At 57.3% G+C, this 20,558-nt stretch overlaps 1 protein-coding gene across 2 annotated transcripts in view; it reads left to right on the top strand.

Moving 5' to 3' along the window:
* The window catches only part of LOC107150872 (c-Maf inducing protein), a 199,920-nt gene that overhangs the window by 118,065 nt on the left and 61,297 nt on the right, over window positions 1–20,558 (top strand). For both annotated transcript variants that reach the window (XM_048792682.1, XM_015496024.2), the window contains exons 2-3: window positions 3,147–3,272; window positions 11,821–11,871. In XM_048792682.1, coding sequence (XP_048648639.1) covers window positions 3,147–3,272; window positions 11,821–11,871 — 177 coding nt within the window. The remainder of the gene's footprint in view (window positions 1–3,146; window positions 3,273–11,820; window positions 11,872–20,558) is intronic.

Here is a 20,558-nt window from a genome sequence, read left to right as displayed (position 1 = left end):
GGCGCCAGTGTCCCTGTTGCTGACAGGGGTGGGGTGGGCTGCTGTGGACACCACTGCTGTGTCACACTGTCGCTTCCCTTCCTTTGCACCTAATGTCCTTTTTCTGTCCTGAGTCCCATAAGACTCCGGGAGCCATGTCCTCCTGAACCTCTGTGTGGGGCATTGCTCAGGCTTTTCTTGTTTTGGGGGAGGCCCGGACAGGTGTTTGGAGGAGCGTCCTTCAGTTGAGGTTTGCCTGATGTTTTCTTCATGGTGAGACTTGGGTTTTAGGAGGACGACCCCAGAGATAAAGTTTAGTCTTTTTCATAATAGTTCTTTTTATTGAGGTTTTCACAGTGTTCCAAATGCTATCTAGGCCCTTGACAAATGAGATCTTTTTCAGTGCTCCCATAATTGTGTCTATTGAGTCAATCTTATCTTACCATTGGAGGAACCAGGCTCAGAGAGGTGCACTAACTTGCTTAAGGACACACAGTTGGTGGCTCAAACATAAGTTCATTTGTTCTTATAAAACCCTGCTTGTGGCCAAATGCTGCTACAAACAATGGGAAGGCAATAAATCTGCATTTTAAAAACAATATGTATTATTTATACCCAGCCTTTTCCCAGAAAGCCTTGGTTGCAACTCTTGATCCAGGCTGCTTTCAGACAGCCCAGGCAGGGTCATGAGAAAGAGGTGGACGGCAGTGGCCAGGCCCCCTCGCTCCCAGCCAGTCGCATTAGCAGCCATGTTCACCTCCAGGAGCTGGGATCAGGCCTTGCTGCCTCTCAGGGCCTCCCAGAAGTCTGTGTGGGGACTAGAAACCCAAGGGTGGCCCCAAAGAACTGAGGCTGCACATGCCTTGGTCTGGACCACGCGGTGTGTTGTGGTGAAGACAGGAGGCACGCTCACGGGCTTCCCTCACTTTAGCAAGATGCTCATTCCTTTGTTAGGGTGTCAGGCCCGGGTGCTTAGCCGCGGTAGAGACCCGACATGACTACTCCAGGCAGGGTCAGGCAGGCGGTCAGAGAGCCAGCCATTGCACTGGCTTCACTGACCATTCACTGTCCTGCCCTACGTGCGGGAAGACTGCGCCACTTTCTGCAGGCAGTGTGCTGGGTGGTGGTGGTGGGGGGCACCTGCGTGGACTTGGGATGTGCTGTCACGAGCCGTCTTGGTCAGGACACAGCAGCCATCGGGTGGTACCCAGGGGTCTTGCTGAGCATGGGGGATGACCAGTGAGAAGGGCAGGGTGAACCTGCTGCCTTCTCCCACACCTGCAGGGTCCAAGCAGCCTAGTCCCCCGCCCCCAGCGGTGCAGGAGCTCGGGCTGTCTCCACCGCCACCCTCTTCCCAGGACTGTGCGCAGCGGACCTGCTGATGCTGCTGAATCTGGCTCCAGCCTCTGCCTGAAGCACTGCGTCCCCGGAAATAGTGCCCCAGCCTCAGCTGGACCTCTGGGCGTGGCCTGGCCTGCCCTGCCTTCCCCCAGGAAACTCCCCTCAGCTCTTCCCTCCTGGGCCTTTGTGCTGGCCACCGCTCTGAGGTCCTCCATCTCTGCCCACTGGGCCTGGCTCTCGGCCACCTGTTGCCACTCCCTATTTGGATCTTTGTGCAGCACCTGCCACTCTTTAGTCATTTATTTATTTGGCTATTTTGTTGGTCACTTCTTTGCCCTGCTGGGCTCCTGTCTTTCTCACTGCTGACCCCCAGCACCCAGCATGGCCCCTAGAGTGGGACAGAACTCAGTAAATACCTATTGGACCAGAAAAAGAGTGAGGGAGGGATGGATGGGGAAACTCTGGTGGACAGCTGCTCGGACTTCCTGGGCCTACTGACCCTCATGGGGAAGTAAGGCCGCGCAAGCCACCAGCCCTCCACCCCTGCCAGCGCCACCCGTCTCCACTCAGGCAGACAGATGCGAGGAAGGAAGACCCATGGGGGCCAGGTCTTCACGGTGGGGCCAGCTCACAGGGCTCACAGTGGCCGGTGTGGGTTCCGGAATCTGAACTGAGTTCACCCCTGGTCATGCCACTCACTCTAGTTGAGTGACCTTGGGCAAGTCATAGGGCCACTTGAGCCTCAGTTTCTGCTTCCCTGTGATAGGGAGGCCCTGGGTCTTGCTCCCTGAGGTCTTTGTGAGGATTTGATGTGGTGCCCACGCAAGAGCTGGCAGGTGTTAGCTGTCGATATTCTCAGCTGTGCTGTGCTTGCCTCTGATTCTCCTGTACTCTGGCATGCCAGGGCCAGAGTGACAGGGACACTGCCAGAGCCTGGTGGCCATGTGTGTCCTGGCACCTGGGGCCTCTTGCAGAGAGTGTCTGTGGACTTCTCTTTCCCATGCTTCCTCCAGCCTTGTCCCCAAGTAGCCCGTCTCATTCTGTCTTCCAACACAAACTGGTGAGCCCTTGCCATGGGCTGGGCATGGGGGAGACAGGGGCCAAGTCAGACCTGCACCTGGCCAGAGGCGGACATCAAGTAGACTGCAGACTGAGTAGGGTGTGGTGAGTCCCGAGGAAGAAGGCTCAGGGAAGGGTGCGACCCGGTGGGTTGTGGGGCTGGAGGGTGCAGGCTCCTCCAGAGAGTTGTGAGGGAGGTCTGGAGGGGAGAGGAGAGGAGAGGAGGAGAGCCAGAGTGGGCCAGGGCCTCTGGGGACGAGGAGCGGGTTGGGTTAGAGGCACTGTGAGCAGACCAGGGCGGGGAGCAGGGCGTGAACTCCGTACCCAGGCTGCTGGGAGCCATTGAGCAGTGTTGAGCAGCACCGTGAGGATGAGGTGGCCATGTTGGGTCCTGAGTGCAGAATTCAGGGTGACCACTGGGAGGCTGTTGCTGCTTCTGGGAGGGGTGGCAGTGGCAGGTTGCTGGTAAGGGATGCTGGGATTCCAGCTAGGCCCTGGGCTGGGCCCATGCATGGATGCCAGGTGCAGCGATCCCCAGCCCTTGCCCTCCTGAATGCAGGGTGGGTTTCCTCTACAGCACCCCTTTCCCCAGCCAGGAGTGACAGAACTTCCCTTGGCCCCAGAGCTGCGGACCTCTGCACCAGCTCCCGTGCTGTGTCCAGAGTGGGGACTTCTCCGGAGCCTTTTCAGGCTGGGGCCATGCCTGTTACATGATTGTTACATGTTACATAATTGTAACCTGTGTGTCTTCTCTTTTTCTGCTGCAGCCAACTGGGTACATGGAAAACTCAGTCTCCTACAGCGCCATCGAAGACGTTCAGCTGCTGTCCTGGGAGAATGCCCCGAAGTACTGTTTACAGCTCACAATCCCCGGGGGGACCGTCCTGCTGCAGGTAGGATAAACAGCATGAACAGGCAGTTCTTCTCAGCCCGGCTGGCCGCCCCCTCGTTCCCCTGGAGGGAAGGGGTTTAACTCCAAGTGTAAGAAAGGTACCCACTAGGGCTCACTGGAGGAAAGGAGGGGATGTGCGAGGATTGAGCTCACGTTGCTCATTAGTTCCCTACACCTGAGAAACGAGCTTTGCAGATGAGGAAACCGAGGCACATGGCCAGTCGTGAAGGCTGGGAAAAGCCTGTGAGCAACAGGTGCTGCCTTTTGCTTTACATTGACTGAGGGGCCTTCTACTTCACGTTGGCTAATCCTTGAGATGGGTGGAATTATGGTTCCTCTTCTCAGAAAACAGATGTACATTCTGTATGTTCTAATCAGGACTTTGGTTAGAAATGACAGACATTATTCAGAGTAGTAAGGCAAGAAGAGAATGCAGTACTATAACCATTAAAATGACTGGGAGGGGCTGGGGTTGTGGCTCGGTGGCAGAGCGCTTGCCTAGCACATGTGAGGCCCTGGGTTCTATCCTCAGCACCAGATAAAAATAACTAAAGGTGTTGTGTTCATCTACAACTAAAAAAAATATTTAAAAAAATAACTGGGAAGTCCGAGAGAAGACTTGAAGCATAGCTGGGTCCTGGATTCAGGGGTCAGATGACATCATTAACATTCAGCAGCTCCTCCATCTCCTGGCCCTGCCTCTGAGTGTTGGTTTTATTGTGAGGCAGCGTCTCATTCATCTCAGCATCTCTGTAGAATCTCAGAGAAGCTGCTGACTGGCCCTGCTGTGGTGCCTTCGCCCCATGGGAGCCCACTGCCCTGCCCACCCTTGCCCACATAGGCAGCGTGTGTTCTGGCTGATAGCCCTCAGGGCCACGTGGAGGTAGGAGGTGTGGGTACTTGAAAGAAGGGGAAGCAAAGCCAATGGCCACCCAGTATACCTGGGTGCTACACACCACATCAGGGTCCCCCAGTTCTGGAGAACCAAGTCGGATGCCCAGCCAGGGAGGGTTGCCCTGGCCTCTGCTAGGGAACGTTTCCTTTCGCACCTGGATTCTCTGTGGAGACTTTCTCTTGGCCCAAAGAATGGCTCCCTGCTTCAGCAGTGGCCTCTAGATTGTGTCACAGCACTGGGGCCAAGAGTCACCCTGTTTGCCTCTGAGGAGTGCCAAGTACGCTGGTGAGTGGAACAGCTGGACTTGTGTGGGCAAGTCCAGGTCTTTATTGTCGTCGCTTGGGGGACCCACCCCGCCCTGCTTCAGTGGCTCTCCTCCTGGAGGCCCTCTGCTCGCCCTCTGTCCAGCAGAACTCTGTCCTCCTTCCTCTCCTGTCTTCAGTGTGGAGACGCGCTCAGCCCCTCCCAGAGGCCCCTGCTGCCACTGGCCTCCCTGCCTCCTCTTTCACTCCTTGCCAGTCTGATGGCTTCAGCCGGCTCCGTGCAGGGGGTGGGCAGGGCAGCAGGAGACCTGGTGGCAGTAATACCTGAGAGGGAGGGACACCTAGGGACATCCCACACGAGTGCCTCTGCTGCCTTCACAGTTTTGAGGCTGCTCCCCCTGCGTGGATGAAGGCCTCCTCCTTGCAGAGCTCTTCGGCCTCTGGGGAGGCAGAGCCATAAGCAGACCCCGACTGAAGTTAGGATTGAAGTCGAGGCAAGTGCCAGGGGACTGGGAGCCCAGAGGGTGGAGTGACTCATTCAGTTTGGAGGTGCCACAGCAGCTTCCCCAGGGGTTCTGCATGCAGCCGTGTGCAGAGGGATGAACAGGCATGTGCCAGCATGGGGGAGTGCACGCCTCTGGGTGGAGAGGACATGGGGCTAAGCACCAATCTGGGGACACCAGGAACTTGCTGTCACTAGAGGAGGGGACTCAGGACCTGTGGCTCCATCTAGATCTTGCAGGCCTTGCCAGCTAAAGGAGCCGCAGACTCCATCCTGAAAGCAACAGGGAGCCATTGGAAGCTCTTCAGGGTAGAAGGGACGCTAGGTAGGTGAGCATGGTTGCAGGGCAGAGGGGCTGAATGTGGGAGTGACAGACAGGAAGGAGACTCTTGGAATAGAGAAGGGAGGCCTTGGGTCCCCTCTCCACCCGTAGGAGGATCTCTTGCTTCCGAGAATGTTAAGGATGACCCTGCCCCCAAGGAAGTCCAGAGCATCATCACCCTGGGGACGGAAGGAGGAGCAGTGAGGCTGTGGGGGAGACACGTCTCACTAGTGCTGGAGTGTCCCTTTAACCAGGCTGTGGCTGTGGGCCCTCCGTGATGACTCGCTCGGCCGGCTGCAGTGGGCAGTGCTCCGCCTCAGAGCTCCCCTGCAGAGCAGACGGGCTGGCCGGGGGCCGTGGCCGCCTGTGGCTGCTCCAGCATCCCCTTACTCACTGGCCCTGCTCCAGCGGAAGGCACAGCCAGAGGGGGAGCAGGAGAGGAGCAGGAGAAAGGGAGGGGGAGACGTGCAGCGCCTCGGATCCGGGATCCCGAGCGGGAGGCAGAGCTGAGCTAGGCAGGAGCAGCGTGGCCCTCCGTCCGCAGGGGAGCCCAGGTGGGTGCGGCCTCCACCCTGTCAGTCTCCCTTGCTGTCATCTCCACTGGGCAAGGGAGGTGGACCTGGGGTGGCTTCTCCCTGGCTTCTGTCCTCGCCCTCCTCCCTGCTGCCTCCTGTGATTCATGGCTGCTGTGTGGCTGCCTCGTTCCAGAGACAGATCCGAGTCATCCTGGAGTGGGCTGGAGTCATGCCTGGGAGCTCTGTGTGGGTATGGGGGCGCCCGGGTGGCCCCCTCCAGGACAGTGCTTGGGGTGCTGAGTGGGGCCTTCTCCACTGCTGATGGGGTCCGCTTGCTCTTGTGGCAGACGGATCTTTCCTTTGCCTTGACTCGTGTATGGTTTGCTGTGTTGGGACCCAGAGCTTGGGCGTCACCAGGAGCAACCTCAGGGTCCCTGGGGACAGATCTTTTCTGTTCTAGAGTGGGGGGAAGGGTTCTAGAGGCAGCCTGGTAGGCTGATGGGTCACAGCCCATTAGAAGGCCTTGAGTGCTCCAGGTGGCAGAGGAGCCAAGATGCCTCGAGCTGCTGCCTGGCACTCCCTGGGTCATTTGTGTTTGGATTGAATTATTCCATTCCATTAAAAATGCATGTTCTGAGTCCACCAGGCACGTTTTGCATGCCAAGTGGTTACAAGTAGCCAGTGTCCACTACATTAGCCAGAGCAGATATGGAGCATCTCTAGCTGGGCCCCATGGCACACACCTGTGATCCCAGCAACTTGGGAGGCTGAGGCAAGAGGATTGCAAGTTCAAAGCCAGTCACAGCAACTTAGCAAGACCCTGCCTCAAAATAAAAAATAAAAAGGGCTGGGATTGTAGCTCAACGGTAAAGCACTCCAGGTTCAATCCCCAGTAGTCCCCTACCCTCAGAAGGTTCTGTGGGTACTGCTGGCCTGAAGCCTTTCATTTGGCCAGGCCCCTCCCATGCAAGTAGCCTCCCGAGGTGGAGTCCCTCACTGTGCCTGAATCACTGCACCCCTGAGGAGGCTCCGGTGTCCCCTGCCTGTCCCTGCCTGCCGGGTGTCTGTTTCTGACTCAGGTTCCCTGTACCTGTGCCTGTCTCTTTCCCGTCTTCCCCGTGCTTCTCCTCCATCCCTCTCCTTGTCGTGATTTCTCCTCCTCCTTTCCCAGTCGCCATCTCTCACTTGCCGTCTGTCAGCGTCGTCTCTGTGGCATCTTCCTCCTGGACTCTCTGCATCTCTGTGTCTCTCTCTCCTCTCCTCTCTTCTCTCTCTGCTTGCCTCCCTGGCACCCCACTTCAACACCCCCACATTTGAACCGGTCCTCACACCAGCCTCTGGAGCTGACCTGAAAGACGAAGGAGGCTGGGGAATGCTTAGGTCCAGGTACCCCCTCTCCAGCCCAGAGGCTGAGCATTTGGCCTGCGGGTGCAGTGCTAGACGGGGGGGCACCCAGCCTTCCACATGGTCCATTTGCTGCGATTCTGGGTGCTGTGTGATGTCAGCACTCCTCCCTAATGCCATGTTATTAGAACCCCTGGGTGCAGAACACACCTGTTAAGGAGCAGGGCAGGACAGGGTGTCTTCAGGAAGCTGGGCCTTGCAGTTGGGTTTAAACACATTGGTGAGGAATGGAGAGCCCCACGAGGCCTCAGCGAGGTTCCTGGTGACATGAGAGTGAGGAGACCCTCCTCCCCAGTCACATCACCATCACTGGGTGTCTCAGATACCTGGCTCTGCTGTCATTGTTCTGGAAAGCCCACAGGAGCCAGGCAACTGTTTACCCCCAAACACTGGCAGCAGGGCAGAGCCAGGCAACTGTTTACCCCCAAACACTGGCAGCAGGGCAGGGGACAGGGTGGGTTCCTTTCTTACTGGAAGCTGGAGGGAAGCCCTTTCCGGTCTGCATGCTCGGGCTGTTTTTCCCCAAGAGTTGGCCAGAGAAGGGGACTTGGGAACAGTACCCCGGTGCTCCCTGGACTGTTTTTCTCACCTCTGTAGACAATACAACAATGAGCCAGAACTTGGCAACTTTTGAAGAGGAAATTAGGCAGAGTTTGCCTGGAATCAGGCCCTTTGGTTGGAAAGATTTATTACTAGGAACTGTCAGAGGGCAGCCTGAGTAGCACTGGGCGGGCCGGGGGCTCCTGCCTGTGTTCCAGTGGCTCCTCCTCTGAGTGACCCTCAGACTCAGCATTCCCTGGGGTCTGGCTTGTCCTTGCCCGGCCGCCCGCAGAGCAGCATGGGCACTCTGCTGAAGCCTCTCCCTGGGCTGAGGCTCCACTGGGCAGCTCTCCCTGTGCTAGAAGCTACTTAGACGGCCCTGGGCCCGCAGTGGTCCTTCAGAACCAGATAAGTCCAAGGAGGAGCAGCTTCCCGCCACCCTCATTGCAGTCTCTGGCTCCATCAACTGTACCTGCTCTTCTGGAAGGAAGTTCAGGCCCGCCCTGTTGTTTAGGTGGGGCCTCCTTGTGCCTGGAATAGGGTGGCAGGTCCTTCCCCCCTTCATCAGAGGGAAGTCACACGGGGAAATAATTCTTTCAGATTCCCAGCTCAGGGCCCGGGGTGCAGAGGAGCTGGGCACATTGCTCACCAGTTCCAGGGATGAGCAGTAGGGACAGCAGGCTGGGGTCAGGCCCCCTGAGCTCCAGCCCAGATCTGCCACGCACTGGCTGTGTCACCCTACACTGCTGAGGCTGTGTAGGTAGCTGTGTGACCCTCGCAGCAGGAAGGACCCTCTGTATCTGTGAACTGGACCCATAATGTTTGTCTCCTTGGCTATTAGAGAGGATCATAGATTCTGCGTAAAGTACTTGGCAGTACTGGCACAAAGTACGTCAGGAAAATACCACCGTGGTTATTTCTAGAGGCTTCATCAAATACAAGTTGGGGAAGAGAGGGTGTGAGGACTGAAGAGTTCTTCTGAAGTTCTCACACACATGAAATATTCTCCATTGAACAGAGTGGGTACATTGGTGCCCATCCACCCATGTGTCTGCCATCTGTCTGTCCTTCTGTCTTACCATGCACCCATGCATCTGCCTGTCTATTCATCTACCCTTCTGTCAGTCCTCCTGCCTCACGCATCCATCCGTACATCCTTCCATCCTTCATTCATTCAGCGCGTCAGCCCGTCTTTCATTGACAAACATTTCCCTGGCTTTTTTTTTGACACAGTGGTGCCTAAATCAGACATGGTTCCTGACCTCCTAGAGCCCAAGCCTAGGGACGGGACACTAGACCGGTGACTGTAAGACAGTGCGATGTGTTGGGTGGGTGCGGGGGGGAGGTGCCATCATGACAGTTCTGGAGAAGAGGTATTTCAGGGGGACCTGAGGGTTGAGTGGGAGTTGAGTAGGCCCCAGGGGCAGGGTGAAAGCAGAGTGTTCCTGGGCAGGGAGGTGGTGGTGGGCTTGAGGCTGTGTGAGGACCAGGTGATGCTGCCCTGGGGAGCAGCCCCACGTTCCATGTGGCTGAAGGCAGCCGAGGACCGCTGCTCACCCCGGCTTTGTGTGCAGTGTGTGTGGGGCTCATGCCTCAGGGAATGTGCCGCTCACCGTGGCGGGTTCAGGGGGCGGGGGGGAGCTCAAGAGGGCACTGGCTCATCCACTAGCTCACACTCATTGAGCAAGCTACATGGCCACGTAAAGAAGGTCACTGGAAGTAGAACTGATGACAGGTACAGGAAATCTGGACCATTTTCCACATCAGAAAAATGGCATCAGAGAAGAAGTCAGATTAGATCTAGGTCCTTAGCCTGCAATTCATAACATATCCTGAAGCCGCCCGCACAGTTTGTGTGTGTGTGTGTGTGTGTGTAGCGGGTGTGTATGTGTGGTGCGCACACTTGCGGATATCTCTGGAGGCCAGAAGTCCCCCCGGCTAACATCCAGGGTGGGCAGTGCCGGCTCCTCAGGAGGCTCCCAGGAGGGTGTTTCCTTGCCTCTTCTAGCTGCTGGAGGCTCCGACTGCGTCCCTCTGACTCCTGCTGGTGATTCTGACCTTCCCTCCTCCTCCCTTGTGACTCCCCTGGGCCAGGTGGATAATCTTGAATAGTCTCCCATCCCAAGAGCCTTCGGTCAGTCACATCTGCAAAGTCCCTTTGCCGTGTTAAGATGACATCATCCCAGAGCACATCTTGGGGACCTCATCCTGCTTGCCGCAGCCCTCTCTGGCCTCCTGGGTGTGATCAGCCGTGCGGAAATGCCACGGACCTAGGCCATGTGGAGTGGCTCCTCCTGGCGTGCCCCTGCCAGGAGAGCTGGCCCTCACGCTTCCCAGTGGTGGTGCAGCCACGTCCCCTCGCTGCAGTCTGCTGAAGTGGCATTATTCACAAAAGCCCTGGAGAGCCCATTGCTAAGTGTCTGTGGGCACAGCACAGCTGTGGCTGCTGCTGACCCGAATGGCCATGTTTCAAGAGCCTTCGTGCGCCATCTGGGGCGTGCTGAGTAAGCTGTCCCATGGTTATTTCATCGTCTGGGGTGTCACCATCCCTTGCCCTGAGCTGGGGATGTGTGTTGTCATCCTAATGAACAAGAAGTGTCATGAGACCAGAATGCTGGGTCAGTGCTGGCAGCGGAGACCCCAGCCACAGCCCGGCAGGGGGCTGCTTCTCCTCTTGGGCCTGAGCAATCCTGAGCAGGTGTCACAGGCCACGTCCCCAACATCCTCCGGGGCAGAATGCTAGACTATAGCAGAGATCAGGGCCTGGGCCCAGGTCTGTTGGAGGCTTAGCCATCGCAGGAGTCCCAAAAGCACAGAAGCTGGTCTCTGGCTTGGGTAGCACTCAGGCTCAGCCTGCCTCAGGGGCTGGTGTGACTGCCCAGGTTTGAAAGGTGTCTCTGGACTGACCCCTGGATGCTGTGCCACCTGGGCACCAAGCAGTCTGTTTATTCAGGACGGTCGGGTGGAGACCATTGTCTACAGAAGACCTGGGCCCTGTGTGTGTGTGTGTAGGAAGCAGAGGGGGTGAGTCATTCCAGTCTTCATGGAGTCTCTCGACCTTCGCAGTTAGGGTCTCTTGGAGCAGGGGGCGTGGCACTGCCTGGGTGGCCTGGAGAGAGCTCAGAGTGCCTCCGTGTGTGGTTTATAGCTCACTTCCTGGTCCTCGGCTCCCGTCTGAACCTTGGGAACATTCTTAACTTCAGTTTCCTCCTCTCTGCACCACGAGATGTGACAGTCCATCTTCCCAGGGCTGCTGCTGCAAGGCCAGCCCGCGGGTCCCCTCGGACACTGTCAATGTGGCTGCTACGGGTGGCAGGCCTGCTGCTGGGGGCGGCCTGAGAGCAACCATTTGCGCCAGGTGGTTCAGCCTGCTTGGGCCAAGTTTTATTTGGGAGAACTGGTGAGAATGGCAGCCGTGGCCTCCAGCAGGCTCTGGGTGGTTACAGCGCCCGTCCCCCATCCTCCGACGCCGACGAGCGGGCCGCTTACCACTCACAGACGCACAGTCGGGAAAGTCCAGACTGCCGGCTCTCGGGATCAGGGTGCTGGGGATGAAGGAGGTTCTGCTTCTCGGCTCCATGCTTTACCCTAGGTCTGGCCAAGTTCAAGGCTGGCACTGCCCACCCTGACCTGTAGCTGTCACAAGGGTCCTGGTGAAGTACACAGGCCTTGACGCTGGCCCACCCGGGTCTGAATGCACGTAGTGTGGGATTTCGGAGTCTTGGTCTTCTCCTCTGTGGAGCGGGCAGTGATGGAAGCCGCCTTTAGCTTAGGGAACTGGCAGGATGGAGAAGAGGTGGGGTGGGTGCCTGGTGATCCTGGTGGGAGGGAGGCCCCTGGCAGCTCCTGCTGCCACCATCACCACCCTTCCCATGATTCTGAGTGAGTCGGGTGTGTGCACAGGCAGCAAGGGGGAGCTCCTCGTGCCCAGCAGCCAGCATCCACCAGGGCTGTGTCTTCTTTCCAGAAAAGCCCCCCGCATGCTTCTGTTCCAGAGCAGTTCACTCAGGGCTCGTCTGCCCAGAGCAGGCAGGGCTCACGTGCTGGCTGTCAGGGGCCCTGAGTTGCCGCCCTCTGGTGACTGTACCTTCTCTTGTTCCCGTTGCAGGCTGCCAACAGCTACCTGCGAGACCAGTGGTTCCATTCTCTGCAGTGGAAGGTAAGTCCTGCCTAGGCTGCTCCTTCACCGGGGCCACCCCAGGGGCGTGGAGGCAGAGGACACTTGCCATTAGGCGGCTCTGCAGAGAAGCCCCACCTGCTGAGGAGAAACCTCTGCCCTTCACTCTCTGGGGTGAGGGTCCTGTCCCCTGCAGTGCTGCGGCTGTGTTCTTGCCTGGTGTGCTTAGCCCAGGGCCTTACACTGGTGTCCCTCCTCTCAAAGGGTCCCAGAACTGCTTGCTGTTGGAGGGAAGGTGGTCTGAGGCCGGGGAGGCTGGCCCTCCAGGGCTCCAGGAGCTGTGCTAAGGAGACTTCCGGAGGCTGTGCAGAGCCGTGGAGAGAGCAACCGTGTTCTCATGGGCTCCTCCTGCCTGTCTGTCCCTTTCTGGCCTGTGGCCTGACTGCCTGGTTGGAACTCTGCAGAGGATGGTTTGGAGTCCTCTGACACATAAAGAGAAATTCAACTTTGGCTGGTTACCACCTCTGCCAAGCCGGGTCCTCAGGCCCCTGCAGTCCAGTTTCTGCTCTGGGACTTTGGCGGTGGTTTCCCATTCAGACAAGGTGTGCAGCTCGCCCAGCGAGCATCCGTGCCTCCCTGGCTCCCACGGTGCCAGCAGTGGTGGAGGACGAGCGTGGCAGGCGTGCCCGGGAGCTGTCGTCTGTCCCGAGGGAGGCTGGGCTCCTCACACCTCCCAGGGCTCTGACCGCAGCCAGGCCAGTCTCAGAGGCTGGACACGAGTCTCCAGGTTGGGACTGTGCGGGCTGAACTCCTCTGTGTGCCAGGAGCTGTGCCTGTCTCACGATGTCCACTTCACCCTCACCAGAACCTCGCGAAGTCGATGATTATTGTCCTGTCGTACGCACAGGAAGTTGAGGCTGGAGTCTGACTCCTGCAGGTTCAGGTCCCTCTTTCCCACTAGGTTCTGGGTGCAGTTGGGGTGGGAGCCCCCGGGTGGCGGCTGAGGGAGCAGGTGGCACGTGTCAGCTGTTGCTGAAGGAGCCCACACAGGGTTGACATCCCCAATGCCACTCTCTGTGCCCTGGGCCATCTGGGAGTTAAATGCCACAGTGGTCGAAAGGGAGGAATGACAACTGGGCGGCAGTGACCTGTTACATGCCATCACCATGGTATGCGGCCCTCCAGAGGTTTTCCTAAAAGAAGAGTCCACTTTGTGGTCAGGGACGGTAACTCCTTAGTCCAGCCTCGTCGGCTCTCTAGGGGTCTCGCGTGCGAGTCCTCATAAGTGGCAGCCTTGCTGGTCCTCCCCAGGACGGGGCGGGCGGGAGGTGCACAGGCTGGGAGCACCTCGCCCAGAGGAGCTGTGCAGGGTGTGAGCGAGGGCTGCGGTGCCGTCCAGGGCTCTGCCTGGGCCTTGTTCCTTCGGCAGCGTTCCTTCAGCGGCGTCTGCAGGCACGCCCAGAGGTCAGCGCTTGCTGGTTCTGTGAACGTTCCCCAGCTGTAAGGAGGACCAAGATGGCATAAAAAATGGAATTTCGGGAGAGTTTGGCCAGAAAGCTGATTTAGAAGTTCAAGTTTGAAACACTGGCTTGTCAAGAATTTCTTGTGGTGTCCGGGTGGTTGGTTAAGCTCTTCAGGAACTGGGGCTGTGGGTGTCCAGCAGTTCTTGGGAAGACCGTCTGCTCAGATATGGTGGTATTTGGTTTATTGATGGTTATTAAATTTGATCAATTAAAAGACAAACCTGGGGCGGGTGGGAAAGCTAAGCCAGAGGCGTCAAAGAACAGGCAGGTGCCTGGTGGTGTGCTGGCCCTTTGCCAGGTGGTGGCTGGTGACTCAGTCTCGCTGTGTAAGCTTGGGCTTGGTGGGGCTTTAGGCATGTGTAAGACACTGGCCGTTTTTCCCCTTCGGTAATTGCCCCCCAATGATTTAGGTATGCCACCACCAGGTGGCAGCGGCCTCTCAGTGTTGGCAACTTGATTTAATTTCTGACTCTTAGCCGCCTAGTTCTGATGAGAGTTAAGGGGGCTTACTCACCTTCTTTTAAAATGGGAAAGGAAGAAGCACAAGTTGGGAGGGTGGCTACCTGGCCGGATGAGCCGGAAGACCTGGATTTGAATCCTGGTTCTGTAACTTACTTGTACTGATCTGGAAACATTATAGCAAATATTTGTTTAATTGAGATGGAATTAGTAAATACCTCCAGTGTGTCAGGCCTGGCTGGGTACATTCTGGTTCATTGTTATTCAGCAGATGAGGGGATGAGGCTCAGAGAGATTGAATGACTTGCTCATATTTGCACAGCAACAAGATCTAAATTTTATTCCAGTCTGTCGGTCCATCCCACCTCCTCCTTGATCAAATTGTGTTTGAGAGGCAGACTCTTCAGCCCACTCGGGACAGGACCCTCTGCTGCTGCTAAGACAACCACTCTCTCTCCCATATGTACAATATGACCAGCCAGTTTGAAGCTCTCCTTTCCTTTTTACTTTTCCCTTTTGCTACTAAATGGGGGTGGGGTGGGTGTCATTAGGGATGTCTAGAACTTCCACCACCTCACTTGAGACTTTGCATTTCTGAGTACTCAGAAACCAGTGTACACGGGCGTGCTGCAGCACAGCGCATGTACAGAAAGCTTCCTTCTGCTCCTGAATAGCGTAGCTTCTGGGACACCGTGTCCCTGGGTTTAGCTGTGGTCAAGTTGTGCCGACATCTCTGGGCATTCCCCATAGGAGTGAAGTCCCCGTAGGGCCAGAATTGGGTCTTTGGGGCTTAAAAATACTTGTTTTTTAAAAATACTCTGTGGTCCTCTGAAGCTCAATTCTGTTCACTAAAACCTTATCGTTTGGTAAAAGGAGGAAAGCAAATGAGGGAGATCTGTCCAAAAGGCCTTGTCTCTAAACAAAAATCACCAAGGGCTGGGGCTGGGGCTCAGTGGTGGAGCGCCTGGGTTCAGTCCCCAGTGCGGGGCAGGGAGACAGTCATGAAGAAGGTTGAGAAATGCTGCTGTCGGTTGGCTCCTGGGATGCGGCTGATGTCTGATGTCTGTGATGCCCTGTTGCTCGTCCCTGTTCACCGGTAGCACCGCTGTGGCCTCGAGAGTGCTTGCCGCCGTCCCAGCCTCTTGCTGGAGAACTCCCTCTGCTGGGCACCATGTCTGTGGATTATCCGTCTCTCTGAACAGGTTCGGTGGTCACCCTCTGCAGAAGAGATCTGAGTGCAAAGCGTACGAGGCCCTTGCAGGGTCCTCTCTCCACCCCCCACCTCCCTGGGCACTGTGCTCTTCCTGCTCCGGGCCAGTGTTGGTCAGGGAAGTCCAAGGAGGCCTGGAGCCCACAGGACAAAGACCAGCAAGCACCTGCCATCACCGTGCCGGTGGGTTGAACGGGGATGGGTGCTCTGGGTGGCGTGACAGTAGCTGCAGGCCTCCTGGAAGCCGCTGGAGCAGAGCTCAGGTCCTCGACTCTTTCGGGAGGCTAGCCCTGTTTGGTTCTGGTGGTTGGGCCCCGGAGGCCGATTCCCAGGGGCTTAGAAGCACAAACAACGATGCTGGGTTAATGAGGCCTCCTTTCTGACTCTGAGATGCCCCGCTTTGCTCCTTCCCTGGCCCTTGGAGGCTGGGTCCTTGCATACCGGGCCAGGAGGGTACAGCTGGGATGTGCATCAAGGCCAAGAATGGGTTCACAGAGCCCTGGGAGGAATGAACCACTCCGGTGTCCAGGATTTGGGGATGAGAGGCCCAGGTGAGCCCAGCTGTCAGGGTGGGCCTGAGTGCCCCAGACAGGCCCGCACACCAGGCTGTGAGGAGACGCTCTGGGCTGATCTCGGAGCCCCAGAAGCCCAGGGACACCTGCTTCGCACAGCTGGGACTTGTGCAGACTCCAGCCCTGCGCTCCTGATGGGTTCCAAGGCCGCTGCACAGAAGTCTTGGAATCTAAACTTGGAATCCAAGTTTTATCCCCGGGGAAGCTAGGTCACTAAGAACAACCCCAGGGGCCCAGCGCCAGAGCTGAGCCCGAGGAATACACTGAGTGTGCGACAGAGGCTGGCCAGTTTCCCTGTCCCAGGCTGGCCAGGCCAGAGGAATGCGTTTGGCTCTGGGAAAGTCTTAGCCCATGTTTGCATCCTCTCTGGCTGGCTGCCCTGGCCACGGCTGCCTCCTCCCCAAGCAGGCTTTCCCAACCCCCTGGGGCGGCCGCAGCCTCTGGTCACTGCGTCCAGGCCGTGTCCCTCCTCTGTACAGTAAAGGAAGCAGGAAAGAATGTGGGAGGCGGGTGAAAGAGAGAAAGGCCACAGTGCATGTGCGTGTGCGTGTGTTGGCTGTGAAATGGTGACAGTGCCTCACTTGCTGCATTACTGTGAGGCTCATGTTCCTGTTTATGAGGCAGGTAGAGGGGACCCTAGCAGGAGCCAGTGCCTCTTGCAGCCCCCTCCAGCCCCAGCCAGCATGTCCTGGCAGACTCGAGACCCCCAGAGCTGTGCTGGGAAGTCTGTCCTCAGGAGGAGTGTCCCCCAGGTCAACAGAGCGTCCCCTTGACCAGCAATGCACATGTATCTGCTCCCTTGAGCCTCGTGACGGCTCTGCAAAGTCTTCATCTCCTGGACGGGGCCTGAGAGTCCTAGGAGCGAGGCACATCACCAAGGATGGCGGCTCCTAGCACGGCGCTCAGAGCCCTCTGGCTTCTGCATTTCTGTAGTCAGTCCAGAGTCCAGGCTCTCCTCACCACTGAGCCTTCTCCATCCCAGACTGATCCCTGAATTGCCCCCAGCCCTCGGCACCCAGTAGCAGGTGACGGCTCGGACTGCTGTGCTGAGCACCTGCCCCACCTGAACACTGACCTCACCCCCTCAGGTTCTCTGCATCCCAGGAAGAGCCTGCTCCTCCTGCTTTCCCACGTTACAGATGTGGAAACCGAGGCCCAGAGTCACACCACTTTCTCATGGGCATAGGGCTGGGCTGTAAACCTGGGACAGCTGCAGCAGGAGCTGGCTTGCCACCCACAGGTGGGCGAGGCACAGTGCCCCCCCCCCCACACACACACACACAGCACCCGTCCCTCCGCAGACCCTTGTGCTGTGCCCTGGCCTTTTAATCTCCGGAGGCCTCGCCTGGGAGCTTTACATTTCCCGCTTGTCTCATGGACGTCATGGGGGATGATGCTAATCAACCTTTGCCTTGCAAATCCCCCCTGGGTGCTGGGAGCCTGCGTGGTGCCGGCCAGTGCCTTCCCCAGCCTCGCCTGTCTGCGCAGCCTGCAGACCATGCCTCCTGGCCCTGGAGGGTGAAGCACAGGACTGACCCACCTCTTCGCCTTTCCCAAGCCCTGCATCACGCATGCCCAGAGGCTGGAGTTCCAGCTCTGTGTGCTCTGCTGCCCCTCCGCCCCGGCTCCCCTGCATGCCTGCTGCTGGGACGTCCCTTTGTGTTGACCTAGTAGCCACCACAGATCTGCCTTCCCCTCTCGGCCCCCTTTGCCATCCTATCTTTCTCTAATTCTTTTTTTTCTTTTTTTAGTGCTGAGGATGGAGCCCAGGCCTCCCGCACGCTAGGCGGGCTCCACCACTGAGAAACCCCAGCCCTCCCTACCTTTTTATAGCTGCACAGGACAGCGGGCCCCTCTGCGCCAGCCAGGGCTCACCCCTACGCCTTTCCTGGTGCTGCGCGTCTTCACGCAGATGTTTCCTGTGCGGCCGGCCGTCTGGTCTGCGTAGGGTATGGGGTACAGGCTCCCCGGCTGTGAGTCTGTGCCGCTCCCTCTGAGATGGCGTGGTTGTGGCTCTCCTATACCAACTAAGCCTTCACTTCCCTTAAGTCCTTTAGAGCAGTTTCCAGAACACGAGTTACGGGAAGGGGTCAGGGGTGGGCAGTGGTGGTGGGTGGCTCTCATCACTTATTGCCAGTTTGCTCCCAGAACAACATTGTGTCCATTGCCGAGTGGCGAAGGCTGCAGGCCGAGGGGCCCAGGTCCAGGCCTGGCTCTGCCACCTCCTGGCCATGTGGCACTGGCCTGGTCACTTTTCTCCTACATGAAGTAGGGCTCATAATAAATCTAAGTTCAGTAGGTTCTCAGGAAGGTGGCGTGGGTCAGTAGCCATGGAGATTCTAGAACCACGCCTGCCTCATGCTCAGCAGTCAGTAAAGGCTGCTGCTTATTCTTCATGGATAAACAAGACCCCAGAAGATAGGGCTCCTGGACCAGGGGGGTGCTGTGTGGCACACATGGCCCAGCCCCCAGCGAGCCTCCAGCAGGCATCACCAGTCCACTTTCCCAGAGGCAGAGCACTGCCCACAGAGCCCTGCTGCCCAGCTCCATTGGCCAAGGGAATGGAAGTGCCCAGACCCTGCGGCAGCCTGTGCCCTGCGGACTCCAGGCTGGTGCCGCCGGCTCTGCCTGTATCTCTGGGGCTTGCCCCCAGAGGCCTTTGCAGGGCTTCCAGCCAGACCCTCTGAGTCTGAGTGTCTTCTGATGGGACAGGCAGGTACTACCCCAGTATCCTGCAGTCTGAGAAGGAAGAAGCAGGAGCAGGGCAAGGGTGGGCAGGAGGTGGACTCTGCCTGCTTAAGAGCCCAGCCTCGTGCCTGCTCAGCCAGGTTGAAACACAGGAATTCCATCCAGATTAATTTCTGGTCCTCAGTCAAAGAGGACTTAGTGACCTCTTAAGAGGGATCAGAGGGATTCAGAGGAGCACTGTGAAAGGAGGGCTCTCCCTACCCGGCAGGGGGCCCCCCCGGGAGGTGGCTGAGCAAAGGCCTTACTGAGCTGGGGGCACTCAGCCCTGGGGTGTCCCCCTGCACCTGTGCTCAATGGGGCCCAAGGGTGACTCTCCTCGGAGAGTCCACCGTCTCCAGCGTCTCCCAGCCACAGCATAGGCCACGCTTAGTGGGTCACAGGGGACCCTGTAACCAACAACAAGGGGAGCTTCTGGGATTGAAACCAACAAGTGGCAGAGGGCTGGGCAGCCTTGGGGACGAGAGCCGAAACTCCCACCGGCTTTCTTTACAGTAGAGGAAGAGAAACGGCTACTAGGTGCCCGCCACTGCCAGTCCCGGCTGGGGGGGCTTCTGTGTAGTGTATCTCAGGAAACCCCATCTGACAGAAGGAGCTGAGGGAAGGGGGGCTGGTTCCCAGGCACACCGCTGGCAATGGGCAGAGCTGAGATGCAGCCCAGGGTGGTGGCCTCCAGGCTAGCCTCGTGCCTGGCCAGGGCAGCTGGGGTGAGGGCAAGGTTCCTGCTTTCCCACCAGAACTCTCTTCAGAACAGACTGTCCTGTCTGTTTTGTGATAAACCTCCCCTGCAGGACAGCACGAGGGGAAAGCACACAGATCATGAGAGCAGCACTCGGGGAACTCACGGGCCTCCCCGGCCTCCCCACCAGGGCTGCTGCTGCTCGGATTCCAGCAGCACGGGTTAGTTCTGCATGTTTGGATTTTATCTGAATGGAATCTGCAACCTGAACTCCTGTGACCTGGCGTCTAGGCTGAAAGTCAGGTTTACAAGAGAGCTGTCCTGCTGCGGGCTGCGGTTGTCTCGTCCTGGCGTTGCTGGGTCGCACTCTTGACTTGTTTGTTCTGTCGTGGACACATGCGTCCGGTTTGGGGCTGTCACAGGTGGAACCGTGTAAACATCCTGGTGCGTGTGTCCACATGCCTGTTGAGCGTGTGCTGGGAATTAAGTCATCAGGCTGCAGGGCAGACTTAAGTCGCCTTCAGTCGACGCTGGCCAGCAGTGTTCTGGCGTGTCGAACCTCCGCTCCTTAGGGGTAGGAGAGCCCTTAGTCGGGACGTTTAAAAAGTGTCACTACTAAGGTATTTTATTTATTTATTTATTTAGGTACTGGGGGTTGAACCCAGTGGCACTTTGACTTAAGTGTTTTTTTTTTAATACTAAGGAGGTCAAAGAAAATTATAAAAACATTCCCACTGTCCATAACCCTTCCCAACAGTTAGGATTTTTCAAAATCAGGTTGCAGTTTAGATATAACAAAGTGCATGTATCCTGACTGTCAAGCTCAGGGACGGTTGACTCGATCACCTGAGGTTCACCATCACCCCAGGAAACCACCCCCAGCCAGCCCCTCAATCTGTGGGGGACATGTTCTAAGACCCTCCAGCGGATGCCTGAATCCTCAGCTGGTTCAGAGCCCCACAGACAGCGTTCTCCTCTGTGTGGCCTGCAGCACTGCCACAGGTGCCCCAGAGTGTGTGCTTCCATGCTCCGTGCCCTATGCCCCGACACCTCCTTCACATCATGACTCCTGTGCTTTGGGCCCACTATTAAGTAAAGCAAGGTTGCTTGAATGCAAGCACTGCAATATGGGATGCTGCCAAGGTTGACCTGGTAACTGAGAGGCGACTCTCGGACTGATAGTGTATACAGGGTGGACACACTGTATCCCAGCCAGGTGGAGTGGGCCACCACAGGTTTCATCACACTCCTCTACTCTTTATCTAAAACTCATAGTGTATTTCTGGAATTTTCCATTTCATATTTTCACACTGTGGTTGGCCCTGGGTAAGTGAAATTATGGAAGGGAGGAGTGTTGTCCTCTGTTGAGACAAGCTTTCAGCTAGATGGGGCTTAGATCTCTCAGTAAATGCTATTGACCAAGCGAGGAAACTGAGTTTCTGAAAGCACCTGGGGAGAGTGTTAGCTGAGTGACCCCCCTGAGGAGGCAGGATCAAGTTGCTGTCTTCCTGGGGTCACCTATGGCAGTGCCAATAGCTTCT

This window comes from Marmota marmota, unplaced genomic scaffold (genome assembly GCF_001458135.2).
Source record: "Marmota marmota marmota unplaced genomic scaffold, marMar, whole genome shotgun sequence".
In the NCBI taxonomy this organism is placed as follows: Eukaryota; Metazoa; Chordata; class Mammalia; order Rodentia; family Sciuridae; genus Marmota; species Marmota marmota.
This window is presented reverse-complemented; position numbering and strand designations above follow the sequence as displayed.